This window comes from Abramis brama, assembly GCF_963993115.1.
Source record: "Abramis brama genome assembly, chromosome: 20".
NCBI lineage: Eukaryota > Metazoa > Chordata > Actinopteri > Cypriniformes > Leuciscidae > Abramis > Abramis brama.
In genome coordinates this window covers 9464927-9488254 of record NC_139982.1, presented here as the reverse complement: position 1 = coordinate 9488254, position 23328 = coordinate 9464927, and the positions used below count along the sequence as shown (strand labels likewise).

Below are 23328 nucleotides of genomic sequence, written 5' to 3'. Positions count from 1 at the left end.
GCGTGAGAAAATGGATGTGTGGCGTGAGAGCGTGTGAAAAGTGTCAATTGCGTGAGTCTCACGCTCAATGCGTGAGAGTTGGCAGCCCTGTTATGATGAATGTGGCTAATGTTTACACCATAGACTGTAAAGGTTTACACTCATTACTGCATCGTAGGGTACATTACGGCATGTTTTCTATGTAACAACGTTCTCAAAACAACTCATAATCCTATTGAGAATGAGGAGATGTCGTCACGACACAGCGCCCCGCCCTCAGAGACCGCGTCATCCTCCCCTTTCCGCCATTTTGGGAGGATACCCGCCAACGCCGTTCATTGTTTGTATTGGTAGTAGAGGAGGTTGTTGCACTATTTTAGAATGCCTGGAAAACACTGATGTGTAAAAAACTGCTCCAGTGTCTCACACGATTGTCGTGGAAACCGTAGCAACCATGTGTTACAGTTTTTTCGTATTTTAAATTTTAAAAGTAAAAAAAAAAAAAAAAAATGTTTGGCATTGGTAGTAAGTTTCTCCCTGTAAGGACCCTTTTCTTTTGCCGCATTCATCTCCATTTCTTCTTAATTTTCTCGTAATTTCTATTATAATTCCTCGAGCCGTCTTTCCTGCTCCGTCTCTGTATTGCTCTTGCACTGTTGCCCCTGGCAACCGATAGCGTATCCTCCCAAAATGGTGGACGGGCTCAATTCGTCACGTGACCGCAAGCTACCTATGAGTATGTCCTCATTCTCAATACTGTATAATAATGAACAACGCGTTTCGTAATGTTATAAAAACTGTGTACACAGAGATAACGTTACGCAATACGCATCATTTAGAAGCCTAACATTTACAAAAAAAGTTTTTCAGCATCAATCTGTCAACGAACTAACCTATACATAAGTAAAGCTAAACACATAGCGTTTGTATCTCACTATTCTACCTTGCCAATACATACAAAAATAGATCAAAATGACATTACGTTAACCAACCATTCAGAAACGTCCTGTCCGAGCCGTAATGGTCGAACTTCTTCGGGCCGTCATCTTGTTCAGAGTCCGAATCAGGTTCAAATTGGTATGGTTGCAAAGACGTATCCCCAAAAAACTCCCGTTGCCATTATTGTTCCAAAATATAACCTCAACTGTTGTCAAGGCAACGGTCCACGTGCGTTGTTTCAGGCCTCACAGAACAGAGGGGCGGGGTGAGCCAAGCTCATCATCATTTAAAGACACATGCACTGAAACGGCGTGCTGAAAACAGAGCTGTTTTTGACCAGACAAAATGAGTGTTTTCTTACAATACTAATGAAAAAATTTAATTAAAGTATATTACAAACTTTTAATTTAGACCCTAAAGAAACATATTAGCTTGTACAAAAATGGCATTATATGACCCCTTTAATACTCTATTTATAAACCAATTGATAATTTAATAAATTCCAATTCAACAAATCCAAATGTTTTATTAGGCTAACACTTCTATCTGCTTTGAAAAGGTGGCACAGTGTGAACAATGCCAAGCCAATAGATCCTCTCTAAAACAGGGGACTGACTACACACCTATTGAGGTACAAATTATTTTATAGAACAGATATTGAAACGAGGCTGTACAAATATAACTGAAACTGGGGGGAATAAATGTACACCCTAACTGAGGAACAAACAGGTAAAAAAAAAAAAAAATTTATGATCTCTAGGTTAAACAACCCTTTGAGCTGGTGGGCATGGACCTCATCGGCAAATTGTCATTGACAGGTGACGGTAATCAGTATATTTGTGTCATCATTGATTACCTCACAAAGTGGCCCCAAGCTTACCCTTTGCGCTCCAAAACTGCCAAAGAGGTCACCGAATGTTTAATCAAATTTGTGCATCAGTTTGAAGCCCCTAAGAGGGTCCTAAGTTTTATGTAAACATGACATGTCCATAGAGCATGGCTTTTTATCACCTATAACAACTACAATGTGCTTTTGCTTGTAAATGTTAATATGTTTCTTTCACATTTCTAGCTGAACAAACATGTGTGCAGAACACTTAATATCAAGCGCTCTTTGTGTGCACCCTATCATCCACAAACAAATGGGCTTGTGGAGAGGATGAATGCCACAATTCAAAGGTGCCTGTTTATATATGATATTGCATTTATATTTGGCAGATATCTTTAGCCAAAATCTTACCAAACAAACATTGCATTTCCAGTATAAATTCTATAAATGTATGCATTCCTTGACAGTTTAATTCTATCGCCATACCCTACTGTCTGTTTAACAAGGGGGAAGGCGAAAATTAATATATAATTGCAGGGTGGGATAGTTTTTTAAAACAAAAACAAAACAAAACCAGAAACTATATTATATTCAAGCTATATTATATTCAATGTTTTTTGTGGCAACAGAGCCCTTTGCAAGCTTTGCCAGGACCGACCAATGGACTGGGACAAGCATCTTGATGCCGTCATGTTCGGTTGATTCATGTGATTTTGAAATTGTTTTTAGATAAAAAAAATGTGAAAGAAACGATGACTGTGGAGCAAGTGACAGAATCGGCAGTAAGGATTAGTGAAGTTTTGCGTGAGGCTGAGGAAAACATTAAAACTTCACAAAAAAAAGTAAAACAAAAATTGTCTCCATCCACCAACCACTTTAAAGTGGGAGACAAAGTTTGGAGACAAAATGTAAGAAGTCAGCAGCGAAAAGGTGGGAAATTGGAGGCAAACTACCTGGGTCCCTTCACTATTACAGCACTGGTAGGAAAGAGCGCTGACCTTGAGGATGAGAGGGGTGTCAAGGTACCAAAAATTAACATAGACCATTTGAGGGCCCATTGTGAAGAGACCCCAAAAGTCCCTCACAAGCTCCAGAAACCGTCTCCTCCTGCTGGCCATCCTCCATCTCCACCCAGCTCCACTGCTGGCCATCCTCCATCTCCACCCAGCTCCACTGCTGGCCATCCTCCATCTCCACCCAGCTCCACTGCATCGTCTCCTCCTGCTGGCAATCCTCCATCTCCACCCAGCTCCACTATTGGCCATCCTCCATCTCCACCCAGCTCCACTGCTGGCCATCCTTCATCTCCACCCAGCTCCACTGCTGGCCATCCTCCATCTCCACTCAGCTCCACTGCATCGTCTCCTCCTGCTGGCAATCCTCCATCTCCACCCAGCTCCACTGCTGGCCATCCTCCATCTCCACCCAGCTCCACTGCATCGTCTCCTCCTGCTGGCCATCCTCCATCTCCACTCAGCTCCACTGCATCGTCTCCTCCTGCTGGCAATCCTCCATCTCCACCCAGCTCCACTGCTGGCAATCCTCCATCTCCACCCAGCTCCACTGCTGGCCATCCTTCATCTCCACCCAGCTCCACTGCATCGTCTCCTCCTGCTGGCAATCCTCCATCTCCACCCAGCTCCACTGCTGGCCATCCTTCATCTCCACCCAGCTCCACTGCATCGTCTCCTCCTGCTGGCAATCCTCCATCTCCACCCAGCTCCACTGCTGGCAATCCTCCATCTCCACCCAGCTCCACTGCTGGCCATCCTCCATCTCCACCCAGCTCCACTGCTGCCAATCCTCCATCTCCACCCAGCTCCACTGCTGGCCATCCTCCATCTCCACTCAGCTCCACTGCTGGCCATCCTTCATCTCCACCCAGCTCCACTGCTGGCCATCCTCCATCTCCACCCAGCTCCACTGCATCGTCTCCTCCTGCTGGCAATCCTCCATCTCCACCCAGCTCCACTGCTGGCCATCCTCCATCTCCACCCAGCTCCACTGCTGGCCATCCTTCATCTCCACCTAGCTCCACTGCATCGTCTCCTCCTGCTGGCAATCCTCCATCTCCACCCAGCTCCACTGCTGGCAATCCTCCATCTCCACCCAGCTCCACTGCTGGCCATCCTCCATCTCCACCCAGCTCCACTGCTGGCAATCCTCCATCTCCACCCAGCTCCACTGCTGGCCATCCTCCATCTCCACTCAGCTCCACTGCTGGCCATCCTTCATCTCCACCCAGCTCCACTGCTGGCCATCCTTCATCTCCACTCAGCTCCACTGCTGGCCATCCTCCATCTCCACCCAGCTCCACTGCATCGTCTCCTCCTGCTGGCAATCCTCCATCTCCACCCAGCTCCACTGCTGGCCATCCTTCATCTCCACCCAGCTCCACTGCATCGTCTCCTCCTGCTGGCAATCCTCCATCTCCACCCAGCTCCACTGCTGGCCATCCTCCATCTCCACCCAGCTCCACTGCATCGTCTCCTCCTGCTGGCAATCCTCCATCTCCACCCAGCTCCACTGCTGGCCATCCTTCATCTCCACTCAGCTACACTGCTGGCCATCCTTCATCTCCACCCAGCTCCACTGCATCGTCTCCTCCTGCTGGCAATCCTCCATCTCCACCCAGCTCCACTGCTGGCCATCCTCCATCTCCACTCAGCTCCACTGCACCGTCTCCTCCTGCTGGCAATCCTCCATCTCCACTCAGCTCCACTGCATCGTCTCCTCCTGCTGGCAATCCTCCATCTCCACCCAGCTCCACTGCTGGCCATCCTCCATCTCCACTCAGCTCCACTGCATCGTCTCCTCCTGCTGGCAATCCTCCATCTCCACTCAGCTCCACTGCACCGTCTCCTCCTGCTGGCCATCCTCCATCTCCACTCAGCTCCACTGCATCGTCTCCTCCTGCTGGCAATCCTCCATCTCCACCCAGCTCCACTGCTGGCCATCCTCCATCTCCACTCAGCTCCACTGCATCGTCTCCTCCTGCTGGCAATCCTCCATCTCCACCCAGCTCCACTGCTGGCCATCCTCCAGCTCCACTGCTGGCCATCCTCCATCTCCACTCAGCTCCACTGCATCGTCTCCTCCTGCTGGCAATCCTCCATCTCCACCCAGCTCCACTGCTGGCCATCCTCCATCTCCACTCAGCTCCACTGCTGGCCATCCTCCATCACCACCCAGCTCCACTGCTGGCCATCCTCCATCTCCACTCAGCTCCACTGCATCGTCTCCTCCTGCTGGCAATCCTCCATCTCCACCCAGCTCCACTGCTGGCCATCCTCCATCTCCACCCATCCACTGCATCGTCTCCTCCTGCTGGCAATCCTCCATCTCCACCCAGCTCCACTGCTGGCCATCCTCCAGCTCCACTGCTGGCCATCCTCCATCTCCACTCAGCTCCACTGCATCGTCTCCTCCTCCATCACCACCCAGCTCCACTGCTGGCCATCCTCCATCTCCACTCAGCTCCACTGCATCGTCTCCTCCTGCTGGCAATCCTCCATCTCCACCCAGCTCCACTGCTGGCCATCCTCCATCTCCACTCAGCTCCACTGCTGGCCATCCTCCATCACCACCCAGCTCCACTGCTGGCCATCCTCCATCTCCACTCAGCTCCACTGCATCGTCTCCTCCTGCTGGCAATCCTCCATCTCCACCCAGCTCCACTGCTGGCCATCCTCCATCTCCACTCAGCTCCACTGCATCGTCTCCTCCTGCTGGCAATCCTCCATCTCCACCCAGCTCCACTGCTGGCCATCCTCCATCTCCACCCAGCTCCACTGCATCGTCTCCTCCTGCTGGCAATCCTCCATCTCCACCCAGCTCCACTGCTGGCCATCCTCCATCTCCACTCAGCTCCACTGCATCGTCTCCTCCTGCTGGCAATCCTCCATCTCCACCCAGCTCCACTGCTGGCCATCCTCCATCTCCACTCAGCTCCACTGCTGGCCATCCTCCATCACCACCCAGCTCCACTGCTGGCCATCCTCCATCTCCACTCAGCTCCAGTGCATCGTCTCCTCCTGCTGGCAATCCTCCATCTCCACCCAGCTCCACTGCTGGCCATCCTCCATCTCCACCCAGCTCCACTGCATCGTCTCCTCCTGCTGGCAATCCTCCATCTCCACCCAGCTCCACTGCTGGCCATCCTCCAGCTCCACTGCTGGCAATCCTCCATCTCCACCCAGCTCCACTGCTGGCCATCCTCCAGCTCCACTGCTGGCCATCCTCCATCTCCACTCAGCTCCACTGCATCGTCTCCTCCTGCTGGCAATCCTCCATCTCCACCCAGCTCCACTGCTGGCCATCCTCCATCTCCACTCAGCTCCACTGCTGGCCATCCTCCATCACCACCCAGCTCCACTGCTGGCCATCCTCCATCTCCACTCAGCTCCACTGCATCGTCTCCTCCTGCTGGCAATCCTCCATCTCCACCCAGCTCCACTGCTGGCCATCCTCCATCTCCACCCAGCTCCACTGCTGGCAATCCTCCATCTCCACCCAGCTCCACTGCTGGCCATCCTCCATCTCCACCCAGCTCCACTGCTGGCAATCCTCCATCTCCACCCAGCTCCACTGCTGGCCATCCTCCATCTCCACCCAGCTCCACTGCATCGTCTCCTCCTTCTGGCCATCCTCCATCTCCACTCAGCTCTTCAGATGAGATTTCTGTCCAGGCATCAGGCACAGTAATAGAAACATGTATGTGTTTAGTATTTCACAAATGACAATAGCAGATCAAATAAGCAACAAATATATTTCACAATATTTTGGACCAGCTGTAGTTTATTTATTAAGTGTGCATATAGCAGGGTTCGTACACCTTTTCCAAGGTCGAATTCAAGCACTTTCAAGGTCCATTTTAAAGCTTTTTCCACCACCGTAAATTAAATAAATTATATTTTTTGCAAAAATTGCTTAATATGTTGAATTGGTTGACATTACCAGTCTTGTTAAACTCATTTGGGATTTTTCCCTTACTACTATTTTTTTATTAGTTGTTTTAATATTTTTTTAATGAATGGGAACAGGAACCGGTATCGTTTGGTGGAACCGGAATTGGAACCGGAAAATTTCTTACGATTGAGTGAAAATGAGCATTTCACCCCCCCATTTAAGCAAATTCATATGTTCATACAGCCGACAGAAACATATAAACAAATCAGAAAAGCAGATTAGATTTTGGTTATTTTTTTTCATCATCACTTTAATACATATTTTGTTATTTTGATCAGCAAGTATTTATAAAATAGAAGCAAAAGTATGAGACTATACATGTAATATTTTTGTCATTTCAAGGCTCTGGCGTTTTAGATATTTAAAGTTGGCCATCTATCTAGCATGACTGTTTGGGTTTATGATAACACTTACAATAAAATTCCCTATGTAACATTAACTAAGGTTAATAACTGCTGTATAAGGATTGTTCATTGTTGTTTGTTAATTAAAATGTACTAATACATTTTTAAATTATGTTTTTTATTTGTTAACCATAGTTAATGCACTATCAAACTAACATGAATGATCAAGGTGCAATTTGTTTTTATCCAGTATCAATTTTAAAAACTATCGGTTGATTAATCAGTTATCGGCAAGTATGACCCAACCTAGCTATCGTTTTCGGTAAAATCCACTATCGTTCGACCTCTAGTTACACGAGTTCGATTAGGTAATAAACACAACGCGTTTCAAATCGTCGGACATCGAACATCGAAGATGTCTAAGTTACTAATCCATCAACAAGAACGCCAGGTGCTTTTTAGCTCACACCAACGAGTGAAAGCTTGTCCGAGGGATATACAATATAACTAGTGCTGCTTTAATCGATCGATTAAGTGCTAGATTAATCGATTACAAAAAGAATCGATAGCTGCAGCCCTATCCAGAACAACATACTAAAAGTCCTAAGAAATAAGGGCTATCATAACCTATTGCAGTTAATTTTGCAATGTACCATTGCCGGTCAGCAGGCGTCAATGACTCAATGTCAATACGACATTTTTGCCATTCAAATACACACAATGTTCGCAGTGTTTTCCCCCACACCGACTCCACCCTTGCCACATATTTGTTCAATAATATTTTTTTATTATTATTATTTAGAATTTATGATACTTTGCATTAATTATATAATTTTTATGAGATATTTTTTCCATTAGAAAATATATATATATATATATATATATATATATATATATATATATATATATATATATATATATGTTTTTATGTATTTATTTATTTTTCAATAAATGCAACATTTCACATCAAAAATAGAGTGCAGGCCTAAAAAATTTTTTTTTTCCAAGTGAGAAGAGCGCCATCTAGTGCCTTTAAAAATATATAAATATGTGTCATGTCCTATAACCGCCTATAGGCTGCCTATAGCTTTAAAAGTTTTCGGCCATTTTTGACCGAAGAAGCCCAGAGGGTTAGAATAGATTTTTCAAAGAAACTTATAAAACAAAAATTTTACTTTTCATGTATACTTTCACTGTGTGAGGATTGATTGTGATAGGAGTAAAGGAGAAAATAAGTCCATTGTATTTTGGGCATATTCGATTAGTATATTGCTCATTTGCATATTCAAATTCATTTTCAAAGAAACTTCTAATACAAAATGTTTTACTTTTCTTGTAGACTTTAATTGTGTAAAGTTTTTTTTTGTGGTAGGAGTAAAAAAAAATTAAGCCTATGCAGGTGTATTTTATAGCATATTTGATTAGTGTATAGCTCATTTGCTTATTCAAATGAATTTTCAAAGAAACTTGTAATACAAAAATGTTTACTTTTCATGGTTACTTTCATTGTGTAAAGTTTCATTTTGATAGGAGTAAAGGAAAAAAATAGCCCCACTGGGTTGTATTGTTGCCTGTTATTGGCACACATCTTGGATTGATGAGAATTTAACATATTTCATCAACTAGGATTTCTTAGGACTTTTAGTATGTTGTTCTGGACACCTCATAGGAATTATCTATGCTAAAAACACTCTGATAGTGGTTTTCATATAAACAAACCCAATGACCCTAAATATCAAAACTCAACATATGCCACACCCACACCTAAAATACATAGGCTATATTACTTTCAATGTAATGTTATAGTGGTTCTCAATTCCAGTCCCTGTGACCCACTGCTCTGCACATTTTGTAGTCTACCTTATTTAACACACCTGAACCAGATCATCAGCTCATTAGGAGAGACTCCATGAACTGAACTGAGTGTGTCTTAAGAGAGACATACAAAATGTGCAGAGCAGTGGGTCCCATAATTAAAGCTCAAAGGCCCCATAATTAAAAAAAAAAAAAAAAAAAAACTCAAAATCTAGCAATTGTATTATTGGTAGAGTGCAAAAAGCTTCAAACAATAATTTAAATTTCAATCTATTAGGCTACAGTTTAAGCAAAATGCCAAATCATTAACGTTAAAACGCGGAGGGAAAAATCAACAGGCGGTAAAGATTGCTACGTTAACGTTAAGCATTTCCATGACGTATTTATTCAAACTTGCTTATAGATGCATAAAAAGACATAAGGTAAAAATATAGGTCTTACATTGCATATATTTGTCAAGGTAATCTCTTAATTTGTATAATTATTTATCAATATTAATCGAATTGTTTTTCTGAAGTAACTGTAGCATATGTCTTGAGTGACATTGCTTACAAGCCATTTTTGTACCAATTCTAAAGTATTAGAAATAAAGTAAACATTCAGTATATTTAATAATTGCAGTTTTCACGAAAATTAATATTACTAACCTTGGTTTGCTGTCCTCTTTGGTGTCATATTTTGTCTGAAGCTCCAGCTGGTCTGAATATCCGCGAGTTGTCATGGTAATTAACAAGGTCTCAACTGCCACCCAGTGTTAAGAAAATTAAGCTCAAATAGGCTACCTAATACATATAAATTAAAAAACAATAATAATGTTATGGCCACACTAAAAAAAAATATAATGCCACACAATATATGTTTGAGCATGGGTGGCGACGTTAGCAGGTGCTTCAGCACCCTCAAGAAAGACCAAGGCTGCATTTCCCGAAAACGTCGTCACCTAATGCGCTACGAAGACTCTTAACTTAAGGGAATAACTTAACTAAAAGTTTATCATTTTTAGGTGTGTTCTCCAAACCATAAGTTACCTTAGGAAGCTGTTTAAAGCTAGGTTTATATGCCTACTCACCGCGTCCGCATGAGCCCGTAGGTGCGCGTGGAAAAAATGACATCGTTGTTGAATGAGGGCCCCAGGCAAAATTACCAAATAGGCCCTTTTTATATGTATTTTATATGTTATATATATAATATATAAAGCAATTTTGTTAATATATATTCATTACCTTGAGATATTATTATACAAAATGCAAAAAGTAGGCGAGTCAAAACACATAACACCTAACATTATGTGCTAATTATGTGCTTATTTACAATATTCTGTGTATATTTCTTTAATCAACGAAAGGTCAATCTTCACCTTTATAACAGAAGATACAATACAATACAACTATTATACCTTCTTGCGTGCAAGTGCAACGTTACCATGTGCTGTCCGTGGCGATGGTGCTGAACTGGTTGATATCGATGACTCGAGAATCAATTATTCTCCCTGTTTCACTGGCTGTTTCACTGCATTATGAGAGAAAGCGGTGTTCTTGATAAAAGAAGCACTTCAGAAATAGTTGAAATTGCATTTATTAAGACTCAATAGCAGTAAAGATTAACTGAACAGGGAAAAAATGCAAATTAAATGACCACAAAGCAAAACGGTAGTATGTATGTTGTTGTTTGTGTTCTGGGGCTCGTTCTTCGTACGTTGCTTATTACATCCGAGGTCAAATGACACATCCAAGATGATTTCATCGTGCTAATCATAATCCGGCTAATTGAGTTCTTCGAACACACTTGCCGGATATGATTAGTATCGCTGGATTGAGTTATCTGAGATAACTGCGCGTTCACGCGCTGGCTTAAAAGGGGATATGTATCGATAGTAGAAACATTGATCAGCAACGCTGCTATTGGCTGTTCAGCGTGGCCAAAGAGCGCGCTCAGTTTTTCTCCTCAGCAGAGCAAGATAGTCGAAGTTTATTCGGAATTTTAATGTTTAATCAAAACGCCAGGGAACACCTCAAAGTCTGCAAAAGCCAGGAGAGAGGGCTGGCAAAAAGTAGCAGACAATTTAAATCCGTTAGAAGTGGCCATGTTATATGTTTTTATCACTTATTAGCCTTTATTTTTGTATTTTAATAATTGCATAATTATTTTGTTCATTGTAATGTCAGTCACCACACTAGAACATGGGAGCAAATAAAAGTGAAGTACAAAATATTCTACATGGTAATTTTTTGTTATATAATAGTATCTTCTCTTCTATAAAAGGCACTGTGAAATACATGGTTGTCTGTTTATAAAAGCAACCAAGAAAAAGGCTGAAAAAATAGAAAAGATCTTAGTAGCCTACACTGTAAAATATTTTGCTGCATTAAGTTAAGGCTGTATAGTCATTTCAGCTGTTAAATCTTGAGTAATGATGAATTGCTTTGACTTGTGGAAGTGAAAACTGATAAACTTATGTTAATGTAAAACTATTTATTGAAGAAGAGTTCAAAAAGAGTTATTGATCACATTTTTCCCAAGTGTAGTTCATTGTAATGACATTGTGTTTTCCTCTTTTGTGCACTTTTACATAATACACCAACACTTGTTAACTTAAGTGGACATTTTCTAACTTTCCAAAGGAAAGAAAGTATAAGACTTTGTATGTAATGTCCATTTGTTTCCTTTGCACTGGACAGTGAATAAACCCTCTCAGATAACTGTCATATGGAGGAACTAGCCTACCTGCAAGTGCATAAATAACTTGACTTAATTTATACTTGTGTGCTTTATGGCTGCAATATAAGTTGCAGGATTCCACATCTACAGAAAGGCCTACAGAAGAGTCTGCACAGTCAGAGGAGACATAGGCCTACAGGTGGGCAGTGTATAGACAACTTTTCCTTTTTATTTGTTGCATGAGGCATGTGTCTAATATCTCTTGTTGCAGGCACTTGACCACTGGCTTTTCTTTACAAAGAACAATTGAAATAAAACTCAAGGAACTAAGCGTATTTGTCTTTTATTAAACATTTAATGAAAAGTGTTTTTTTGGCAATGTTGTGTAATATGGCACATGCAACAATGCCACAGGCCCTGTCAGGTGTGCAACCCTCAGACTTTTCAGACACTGAAATCTTCCCTTTAGTTAGCCAAAGTTAATCTCATTGTGTGCCCTTGTCCTGGAGCTGCAACTGGTTTGGGTCAGGGAATGGGGTCATAAAACACCTGTCTGCAGGCAGGAACATGTCATAATCACCTATGAAAAAATGCAGTTCTAGGATCAGCATAAGTGTATGTAATACAGTGAGCTTGATATTTAATTGTGGAACTTTCCTTACCACTTTTCAAATAATGTGCATAAATGTGAATCTCTGCAAATTCTTAAGTCATGCACAGATCCTGGCCATTTGCTTTCACATTTGTGATATGGAAGATTTGTCAACTGCCTTTTTTTATTTGATATAATATTATTAATCTGGAATATTAAGAATCACAATAGTAATTGGGCTGCACATTTACATTGTGAACCCCCTTTCTGTTCACATAATCCCTTCATTGAGGCCTTGATGGCAGTGGCGGTTCTAGAGGGGGGCCAGTGCCCCCGTGTCACCAAGCTTGGCCCCCCCTCTGGCCCCCCTAAATTTGGAATTGTAAAATCACACCAAACAACTGCGCATTTTATCAGTTGCGGCGCCTTCATCTATAGGCTACACTGCAGCACGACGTATATTCACATCAAATGTTAACGCAGAGGAACGGGACAGTGCAGTTCACAAAAGTTCATTATTTGCATGTGCTTTAAAGCCTTGCCGGTTAAACATGTCATTCGCTGCTGATGCGCTGTTCAAACATGCGCTTTACTGAGCGCGTACACTCGACGCGCACATGCACTAAAAGCCTGTTACTGGACTAAAAGTTATCTTTTGAGTCTTATATTGCGCTAATGCTGTCAAATACAGACAATGTTTACATAAACAAAGTTGGTTATGTCTAAAGTGAAAGCAAACAGAGAAAATTAATTAAAATCTGCTTGTCATATGCGTGTATATTAGACGCGTCGCGTGCAGTTCTTAAAGAGACAGTAGCCCTAATAATGAACATGCTGCCGCTTGTTCTTAAAGAGATAGTTCACCCAAAACCAACAGTTGCTGGTCCCCATTGACTTCCATACATAGTAGGAAAAAAATATACTATGGAAGTCACAGGGGTACATCAACTGTTTGGTTACTCACATTCTTTCAAATAACGTTTATTTTCAACAGAAGAAAGAAACTTATTCAGGTTTAAAACAACTTAAGAGAGTAAATTATGACTTTTTGGGGGGAGAACTATGCCTTTAATGTTAATAAAACAACAAAACAAAAAAGTCTGTTGTGTTTTATTTTCATATTTGTCCATTTAATTACTTTCTTCAATTCTACTGTTAAATACACCTATAGCTGAAAAAATAAAGCACTGTTTATTTCATTTGTATATTAAGTTGTGCATGTGTAATATGTATCTCTGTTCTTAATTTTTAATAACAAAGAAAATAGTGACAAAGATTTTATCTTCACCACTTTGGCCTAAATGTCTGCCATTCTTTTTTATTTTATATTTTGTTACCTATATTTTGTTATAAGGCTTTGTTTTTAAAATAGGGACATTAGTTTGGCTGTAATGCTCAGTCACATGCAAAATAGTAAAACCAACATGAAAAAAGAAATCATGATAAAATCGTGATTTTCCTGAAAAAAAAAAATTGTGATATTATTGCCATATTGCCCACCCCAGGTGTAAAAAAGTGCCTAGATGTGCTTAGATGCTAAAAATGTGTTATTATTGATCATTATACAATTAAACATAATGAAACATTCATTTGAATTGAAATTGTTTTATTAGCTTAGCTAATATAATTTATTAACTTTTTCTAGAGATTGCAGTCATGCATGACATGGTGAAAAATGACTTGAAATAATACTGAAAATAGGTTAAGATGAATGTTAAAGGTGTGCCCCCTAAAAGCACAAGTGGCCCCTGCCTGGCCCCCCCAGTTACTGTGGTCTAGAACCGCCACTGCTTGATGGCAGTCTGTGGTCTAGCCTATAAGCCTGAGTGACATATACTGTAATCAGCATGGTCATGATTGCATGATCTTCATTAAAAAAATATTTAAATAGTCTAATAAATAGTATAGTCGTCTAATAAATAAAAAAAATAAAAAACTGCTTAAAAAACTGCTTTACAACTTTGGGTCTAAAGTGGCTTGGAAATGTCACAAAAAAAAACTAAAACTGTTTTTTAAACCTAAAAGCACCAGGCAAACTCCGAAAGACACGACAGACAGCACTTTCCATCAAGTTCTCCGCATCTCCAATAGTATAAAGGAAAGAGCCACTCGCAAATAATCTTAGGGTACAGTTTGTTCTGTAGTTAAAGCCCAACTCCGACAAGTCGAAAATAAATGTGCCTTTCCAACAAATTAATAATGTAAACGACAATCTCACGAGTCACGAGAAAAAAATAATATTATATATATATCTCAGAAAGTGCACTATCGCGCTGGACTTCCCGTATCAGCTCCGTTTATGAGCCGCAGTCTAATCCTGTTTACATGAAATAAGCTGCTCGCGAGCAGGTTTAAGCTTGCGCACCTGTTGCTATGACAGCAAGTCCAGGATGAGCGTTCGAAGAACCAAACAATCCAAGATCATGCCAAATCGCCAACAATCAAATCCAGCTAACTGAGTTAGCGACGTATAGAACGAGCCCCTGATGTGCTTATTATGTAAATAAATGTAAGATGCTTAATAAATACTTTAACTTAAAATTATTCCAGCTGGATCCCCAGGACTATAAATACATCCTTGGGATCATTAATGACTGCAACCATTGGACTCTGACGGTACTATTATTTTCTCATGACCTCATTTGTCTTTTTATGCAGTTATGTTCCTAAAACATTTATGTTGTTTTGCAATAAAAAAATACATGTTGTTTACACATTGTTTATGTTTATATACTGTATGTGTTGTGGTTAGGCTGTTCCTTGTGAGATCTAATACCTTAAAAATTTGTGAACATGATCCCCCAAGAGAGGAGGGCTTTATACCTGAATCCAGACTTCATATCAACTTACATGAAATTTGAAAGCGTAAAAAACTTGCAGAGCACTGTTCCACTTTTACAGTTTTGTTTTCCATTTCATACAGATCATTCATGAGACAAAGGGGTCTTCATCACAGAGCAAGGTGGATGTGTGACACACTACCACACCCACTACAAAAAGACAGCAGTTCCTGTGGGGCCTTTGTCTTAAAAGTAACTAAACGATCAAAGTGCATTTAATACAGGATCATTGTTTATATAATGTTGAAAAAGGAGAAATAGACACACACACACACACACACACACGCACACACACACTCTCTCTCTCTCTCTCTCTCTCTCTCTCTCTAATATATCACTCTATATCTCTCTCTCACACACCTCTTCAGCTTTGATTAAAAAAATAATTTGAAAAGATTACAACTTAATATAGCGATTATAAAATGTAACACTGTATAACTATTTGCCTCAGAACTACATTATCTGTTATTTTTAGTTTGCAGAATGCATCTTGAAGGAGGAGACTATAGACTTTCCCTCCTCTGTAGTAGCCGTAAAATTGATCAGGTGGGAAATTGCCACTTGTCTCCTAAAAAACACGGGTAAGAATTTTGGATTTGCAATGAGTCTATATTAACTCTAAGCATGTTTTCAAATTAAATGTGGTGTTTAATATCACACTCTACCTTATTTTCTATTCTGGAATCATTGTTAGAAGACCTGATGGACCTGTGTTTCATCTGTGGGGAGAGGGAAAATGGAACTTACTGGGTAAGTTTACCACATTTTTTTGTGTTAAAACATAATTGATTTCAATATATTTGCATTGCAGTTATTGTTTTACTGTAAGAGTATTTACTAAATATGTATATTAATATGTTTAGATACGCTGTGATGTCTGCTCAAGGTGGTTTCACTGCAACTGTGCAAACAAAACAGTGAAAGTCAAGAGCTTCATCTGCCGGGCCTGCACTTAGAAATCAAAACTGTAAATAGACTGTAAATAGTTCATTTTGTTATTGTTATTAGGTGCATAATGTAAATAGAGATTAATTTGTTTTTGTTCAACTGTAATTTGTTTTTGTTCAAATTCTTAAATGGATAGGTAACCCAAAAATTAAAATTGTCATAATTTAATGAAGTTAAATGCTTTTGCACCACACAATCTCTAAACAGATTGATGATTTTACCAGTCCGTATTTTAATGCTGTGAAAATCCGACTCCCCCTGGAAAACCCATCTTAATGCAGTTACAATCATGCTTTTGTCACCAAACAATCTCCAAACCATGATGTGACAGGGGCAGTAGTGTGCTATAGTGTGCTACTCCAGCTATTTTAATTGTAGGCTATATCCATAAGCTATGTAAGATGTAAAAGTGAAAGAATAAATGAAACTAGAATGTACATTTCCTGAAGAAAATGTGAAGTGGTGCTTGCAGTGGCAAAACTCGCCACTCGGTTGCTAGGGTGTTGTACTTGATTGCATACGAGCCAACAACCACGTCTGTACGATGTTGTGGAGCTGAAATATGGCTTCTATATGTTGCAATATGGTTGCTAGGTGGCTCTAAATGGTTGCTAGGGTGTGAATACACAGTTACCATGGTGATATTTACAGACTGTTTTCCAACCGAAACTAATGAGCCAACCCCCATCTCTATACAATATTCTGATGCAGAGATGTAGGTCTTGTAAAATGGTTGCTAGGGTACTCTGTTTGGTTGCTATGGAGGTGCTTGGCAGCTGCTAATGATGAAACTACAAAGGCTTCTTGTCAGTATGAATGATATAAACCAACTCCCATCTCTATACGATGTTCTGATGCAGAGATATACGTTTTGCTAAACGGTTGCTAGGGTACTCTATTTGGTTGCTAGCGAGTGGCTTGTCAGCTGCCAATCATGAAACTCTAAAGGCTTCTTGTCACTATGAATGATATAAACCAACTCCCATGTCTCTGTGACATTCAGAATGGAAGATATGCCTCTTTGGATTTTGGTTGCTAGGGTACTCTGTTTGGTTGCTATGTAGTTACTTGGCAGCTGCCAATGATGCAATTCCAAAGGCTTCTTGTCACTATGAATGATATAAACCAACTCCCATGCCTCTGTGACATTCAGAATGGAAGATATCCCTCTTTGGATTTTGGTTGCTAGGGTACTCTATTTGGTTGCTATGGAGTTGCTTGACAGCTGCCAATGATGAAACTGCAAAGGCTTCTTGTTATTATGAATGATATAAACCAACTCCCATGCTTCTGTGACATTCAGAATGGAAGATATCCCTCTTTGGATTTTGGTTGCTAGGGTACTCTGTTTGGTTGCTAGGGAGTGGCTTGGCAGCTGCTAATCATGAAACTCCAAAGGCTGCTTGTCAGTATGAATGATATAAACCAACTCCCATGTCTCTGTGACATTCAGAATGGAAGATATGCCTCTTTGGATTTTGGTTGCTAGGGTACTCTGTTTGGTTGCTATGGAGTTACTTGGCAGCTGCAAATGATGAAATTCCAAAGGCTTCTTGTCAGTATGAATGATATAAACCAACTCCCATGCCTCTGTGACATTCAGAATGGAAGATATCCCTCTTTGGATTTTGGTTGCTAGGGTACTCTGTTTGTTTGCTAGGGAGTGTCTTGTAAGCTGCCAATCATGAAACTCCAAAGGCTGCTTGTCAGTATGAATGATATAAACCAACTCCCATGCCTCTGCGACATTCAGAATGAAAGATATACCTCTTTGGATTTTGGTTGCTAGGGTACTCTGTTTGGTTGCTATGGGGTTACTTGGCAGCTGCTAATGATGAAACTGCAAAGGCTTCTTGTTAGTATAAATGATATAAACCAACTCCCATCTCTATACGATGTTCTGATACAGAGATATACGTTTTGCTAAACGGTTGCTAGGGTACTCTGTTTGGTTGCTAGGGAGTGGCTTGGCAGCTGCCAATGATGAAACTGCAAAGGCTTCTTGTCACTATGAATTATATAAACCAACTCCCATTTCTCTGTGACATTCAGAATGGAAGATATACCTCTTTGGATTTTGGTTGCTAGTGTACTCTGTTTGGTTGCTATGGAGTAGCTTGGCAGACACCAATCATGAAACTCCAAATGCTGCTTGTCAGTATGAATGAAATAAACCAACTCCCATGCCTCTGAGACATTCAGAATGGAAGATATGCCTCTTTGGATTTTGGTTGCTAGCGTAATCTGTTTGGTTGCTATGGAGTTGCTTGACAGCTGCCAATGATGAAACGGCAAAGGCTTCTTGTCACTATGAATGATATAAACCAACTCCCATGCCTCTGTGACATTCCGAATGGAAGATATCCCTCTTTGGATTTTGGTTGTTAAGGTGCTCGACATTGGTTGCTAGGGAGGGGCTAGGAAGTGTTGAGGTGATTCATGATTGGCTGTTTGCTGCCCCGAGTCAACTGAGACCACCCCCATGTTTCTATGACAATTCAGTCCGGAGATATCCCTTTGATCTCTTTCAATGGAAGTCTATGGGACTTGTTGCTAAGGTGCTCTAAATGGTTGCTAGGGCGTGGCTTGATAGCTTCACCATGATCCTGAGAGACTGATTGGTCGTCTGAGTAAAATGAGCCCGCCCCCTTGTCTCTATGACACTGTGATCCAGAGCTACGTTCAATACAAAATCCCTATGCAATGTGTAGGACGGCCCATGAAATGTACATGGGCCTACACCATTGTAAGTCAATGGGAAACTTTGGGACGCTCCTGCCCCCCAGGGGTGCAACTTTTACCCCATTGTGAGGTATGTTTTTACAGAGCCTGTCAGCCTCTTCAATTGTGGCAAATCACACGTTTCTCCGAAATCCTCGCTCAGAGCTACGAATGGTCAAAGTTCGTTGCAATGTTAAGTCAATGGGACTTTTTTGGCTTTTCGTTCGCACCTGGGGCGAACACCGCACCCCCGATCGCTTAGAAAAGTCAGTGGACACTTCTCCTCAATAGGCCGCACGATTTGACGCCTCATTCATGGGTCTGTGACAAAAGCTGCGGGAGGAGGAGTGCCCCAAAATTTTTCCCGGAATAGTAAGAATGTAATACTAGAAAAATTTCAATGGGGAACCTTTGGGACGCTCCTGCCCCCCAGGGGTGCAACTTTTACCCCATTGTGAGGTATGTTCTTACAGAGCCTGTCAGCCTCTTCAAATGTGGCAAATCACACGTTTCTCCGAAATCCTCGCTCAGAGCTACGAGTGGTCAAAGTTCGTCGCAATGTTAAGTCAATGGGACTTTTTTGGCCGCTTTTTCGCCCCTGGGGCGAACACCGCACCCCCGATCGCTTATAAAAGTCATAGCACACCTCTCCTTAATGAGCCGGTCGAATTGACACCTCACTCAGGGGTCTGTGACAAACGGTGCGGGGCGAGTTACGCGCCAAACTTTTGTCCGGAATAATAAGAAAAATAATAATAATAAGTATGAGCAATAACAATAGTGATGCCTTGCTTTCAGCAAGCACCACTAATAAATAATGCTTTTTGGGGCCCTAATGTGCTGGAAAATATCTATTAATTAAAAAAATGTCTAAGGTTTCTTTACATTTTTAGCTTTGTCAATTATCACTAATAATTTGTTTTATTTCTATTTTAAGACGCAATTAAGCAAAAAAGAAACACAAAAAGACAGGTATTTGCCTCATATATATATACATATATACACATATATATATATATATACACACATATATATACACATATATATATATATATACAGTATATACACATATATATATACACACATATATATATATATATATATATATATATATATATATATATATATATATATATATATATATATACACACACACACACACACACACACACACACACACACACACACATATATATATACAGGGGCGTCAGACAGGGGGTAATAGTGGTATTGATATATATTGATATAGACGGCGGTGTTGTGAGGGGCCCACCTCTTGGTTTTGTGACCGGGGCCCAACATTTGGTGCTACGCCCCTGTATATATATATATAAAGCCTATCTTCGTGAAAAAAGGTTAAATATAGCTTATTTTTAACATGAGGGAAGAGATAGGCTAGGCATAATACAATATTTTCCTATGAACCATCGCGTGTTTAACACAAACGATAAGTTCGGTTAAATTAAGTGAAATTAGCAGTTTTGTTTTGGTAGGTGGTAGCTTTATTCCTTCGTCGAAGTTTATATAGTTTGAAATGATCTGCCATGTTTTTTGCTTGCTTGTTTGTTTTGTGTTTGTTTTTTGCATCTTTTATCCTCACTAGTTTACTTTCTGTTAATTTATTTAAAAGCTTCATGCAGGATCCGGGTGCTAGCAGTGAGAAAAATCGATCGATAAACGGATATCGTGGCAAAGGAAGTGCATTTAAACTCGCTTGCGCGTGCACGCGAAGGGGAGTGCGATTTGTCCGGGGAGTCGGATATGTGCAACTATTCATACAGCCCTGACTTTGTCCCAGTCCTGTTATCCTTTACAAGGTGGTTTTATTGTCTTTTTGATTAATTTATTTTTAATTAAATAAAGCCCATTAAACTCTGCATTTTGAGTCCTAAGGGCAGATCATCGGCGAGCGCTTAACAAGATACATAATATATTTTGATCGATTGATCAACATTTACAGTGAAGCTTATACACAACATTTACAGCTAAAAAATCTCCAGAAAAAATCAGAAATGAGTGATAGGGGTAAGTAATTTATTGACAATATTATGTACAACAAGGTATAGATTTCTTTCATCTAAAGTCTGGTTATCAGTCAAAAATTCAATGACAGTACAATACTGTATATATGCAGATTGTATAAGAGTTAATATTCTTTTGAAATTGATTTAGATGATTTTGATAATATTTGATTAAATTTGTTTTTATTATTCTTTTTCATTCTGCAGGATTATGCAAAATTACTTTTCTTGTTTGCAAGAAAGCAACACTTTTCTTGTTGTAGCTTTGGCTAAATGAAAAACTGTTGACACAGGAAAAACATACAGTATGGTAACCTTAATTATTAAGATCCTGTATTCAGTCTAATGAAGCACCGTATCATGAACTGCTTTGATGCATCTTGGTCATTTGTCAAACTTTCCAAATAAGGCCTATAAGTTTAGTTCAACACATTTGTGTCAACTTTCCACCTGCTGTTAGGAACAAATCCTATTTGAAATATAATGATAGTCCTTGATTTTCAGTGTCTGATGTAAGGATTATTCTGATGGGTAAGACTGGAACAGGGAAGAGTTCATCAGGAAACACCATCCTGGGACAGAAAGTGTTTAAAGTAGAGGCTTCACCTGAACAAGTTACAAGCACGTCCAGCAAACGATCTGCACGGCAAGGAGGAAGAGTAATCTCTGTAATTGACACGCCAGGTTTTTGTGGATCATTGACTAAAGAAGAAATGAAGACACAGATAAAGCAGTGTGTTGATCAGTCACTTCCTGGTCCTCATGTGTTTCTGCTGGTGATCAGTCTCGGTGCGAGATACACCGCCGAGGAGGTGAACACAGTAAAACTGATTCAGGAGAACTTTGGAGAAGATGCTATACGTTACACCATCGTTCTGTTCACTCGCGCTGATCAGCTGACACGTAAAACTTTGAAACAGTATGTAAGGGAAAGCCAGCATCTACGGAAACTTACCAACAGCTGTGGTGGCAGATATCATGCGTTCAACAATAAAGACATGGTGAACCGCACTCAGGTCACTGAACTGATGAGGAAGATTGATGAAATGATCATGAAAAATGGAGGAAGCCATTACACAAATGAAATGTTTGAAGAAGCTCAAAGAAGGATAAGAGAAAAAGAGAAGGACAAAAAGCGAACAGAAGTTGCATTGGGAGTTGGATCAGTTGTAGGAACAGGAACAACAATAGTAGGATGTGTGCTGGGAGCTGCGGCTCTAGTTGAAGTCGGACTTAGTGCAACTGCAGGAACGGCTGTGAAATTTATTGTGGACAGAGTTAAACAAAACAGTTAGGAAAGGAATTAGTATAACTTTTAGTTTTGTTATTGCTTTATTCTTTTAGTTTAAGTCTGAAGATATCCGCAACATAAATGTAGTAGACATAATATTTCCAGCTATTGTTGTAGCTATTGTATTTGACTATTGTTTATTATTACTTGTTATGAGCATACACAGTCAATGATTTTGATTCCAATGTTACTTTCCTGTGTTTATTGTGATTAATAAGGAGACATTTATACAACTTTAATGACTGAAACATAACCAAAACCTTAAAACTATTATTATGTCTCCAAGTGAGACAATTTTGCAATAGATTCCTTGCTTGCTGAATTCAGGTGTGTCATTTTTTTAAGTCTTTTTGCAGCTACTGTATTTAGTTTTTGTAAACTTACGTAAGTTAATCATTATTACACAAAATCATGTTGATAATGTTAGACTTTTAATATAAAATTTAGGTCACTTAGGTATTTGATTTTATTATTTCTAGATCTAATCAGGTTCTCTTCAGCCATCTGTGAAAAGCAGTGAACACAGTACGAACTGATCTTTTGTCATTTGTAGGTTTAGTTAGAAAATAAGGCTTGTCTATAACGCATATCTTCTCTTCTTTTTTCTCTCAAGTCAAGGCATGTGATCACCTTTGATGTTGTATTTCTTCAAACAGGAAGTACACAGTGGTCTGAATTACAGAAACAGACTTGGTTTACAAGAAAGCGTGTTCTGCACAAACCTCAAGAGCAAACCAATAAAAGAAGAACTGAAACTGTAATGTTAAACATTGTTATAAAAAAAATAACCTCCATTTATAGGAAATATATTTACATGGATGCATGTTTGTCCACATATAAATGTTGATCGGTTTCTACATTGCACATTTGATTTCATATTAGTCTAATGCAGCAAACATTTTCAATAATTAAAAATTACATCACAAATGAAAAGATTGGTTTACCAAAGACGCATTGCTGTTAATTTTATTTTTTATAGCCTAATTACATTTATTAATATTTTTACATGTGATAAATAGGCCTACACACAGACATTTCAGCTAAAACAACTCAATTTAAGTTTGTTTGTTGATTTCTTTAGCATATTGACTTAAAGTGTAACTTGCAGGTTACTTTTTTCACGAAGAAAATGCAATAAACATAAAGATAAGACCCACCCACCACTGTTTTGTATGTTTTTCATACCAAAATGCTGAATATAATATGAAAAGTTGGTACTTTTTAGTGGTTTTAAGCACTCCCGCTCCCTTCCACTAGGCTGGGCGTAACGTCATAACAGGAACTCCAAGCCTAGAGTCACTGTAGTCTAATGGCAAGTAGGCTAGCAGTTATATTGAAATAACTCAATTGTAAACATAATCGTGTGTGCTGGCTTCAAGAGGA

The 23328-nt window shown here is 40.3% G+C and overlaps 1 protein-coding gene and 1 long non-coding RNA gene across 2 annotated transcripts; both read left to right on the top strand.

Moving 5' to 3' along the window:
* Positions 1-15439: 15439 nt before the first annotated feature.
* Positions 15440-15966, top strand: LOC311070297. Its single transcript, XR_014603648.1, has 3 exons — positions 15440-15545; positions 15659-15714; positions 15828-15966. It is a non-coding gene; the product is annotated as an uncharacterized lncRNA (long non-coding RNA).
* Positions 15967-20532: 4566 nt separating this feature from the next.
* LOC311071403 (GTPase IMAP family member 2-like) lies at positions 20533-22978 on the top strand. The gene is made up of 2 exons (XM_084095811.1): positions 20533-20658; positions 21159-22978. The coding sequence occupies exons 1-2, from the start codon at positions 20646-20648 to the stop codon at positions 21947-21949; spliced, it is 804 nt and encodes a 267-aa protein (XP_083951937.1). The 5' UTR covers positions 20533-20645; the 3' UTR covers positions 21950-22978.
* Positions 22979-23328: the final 350 nt, after the last annotated feature.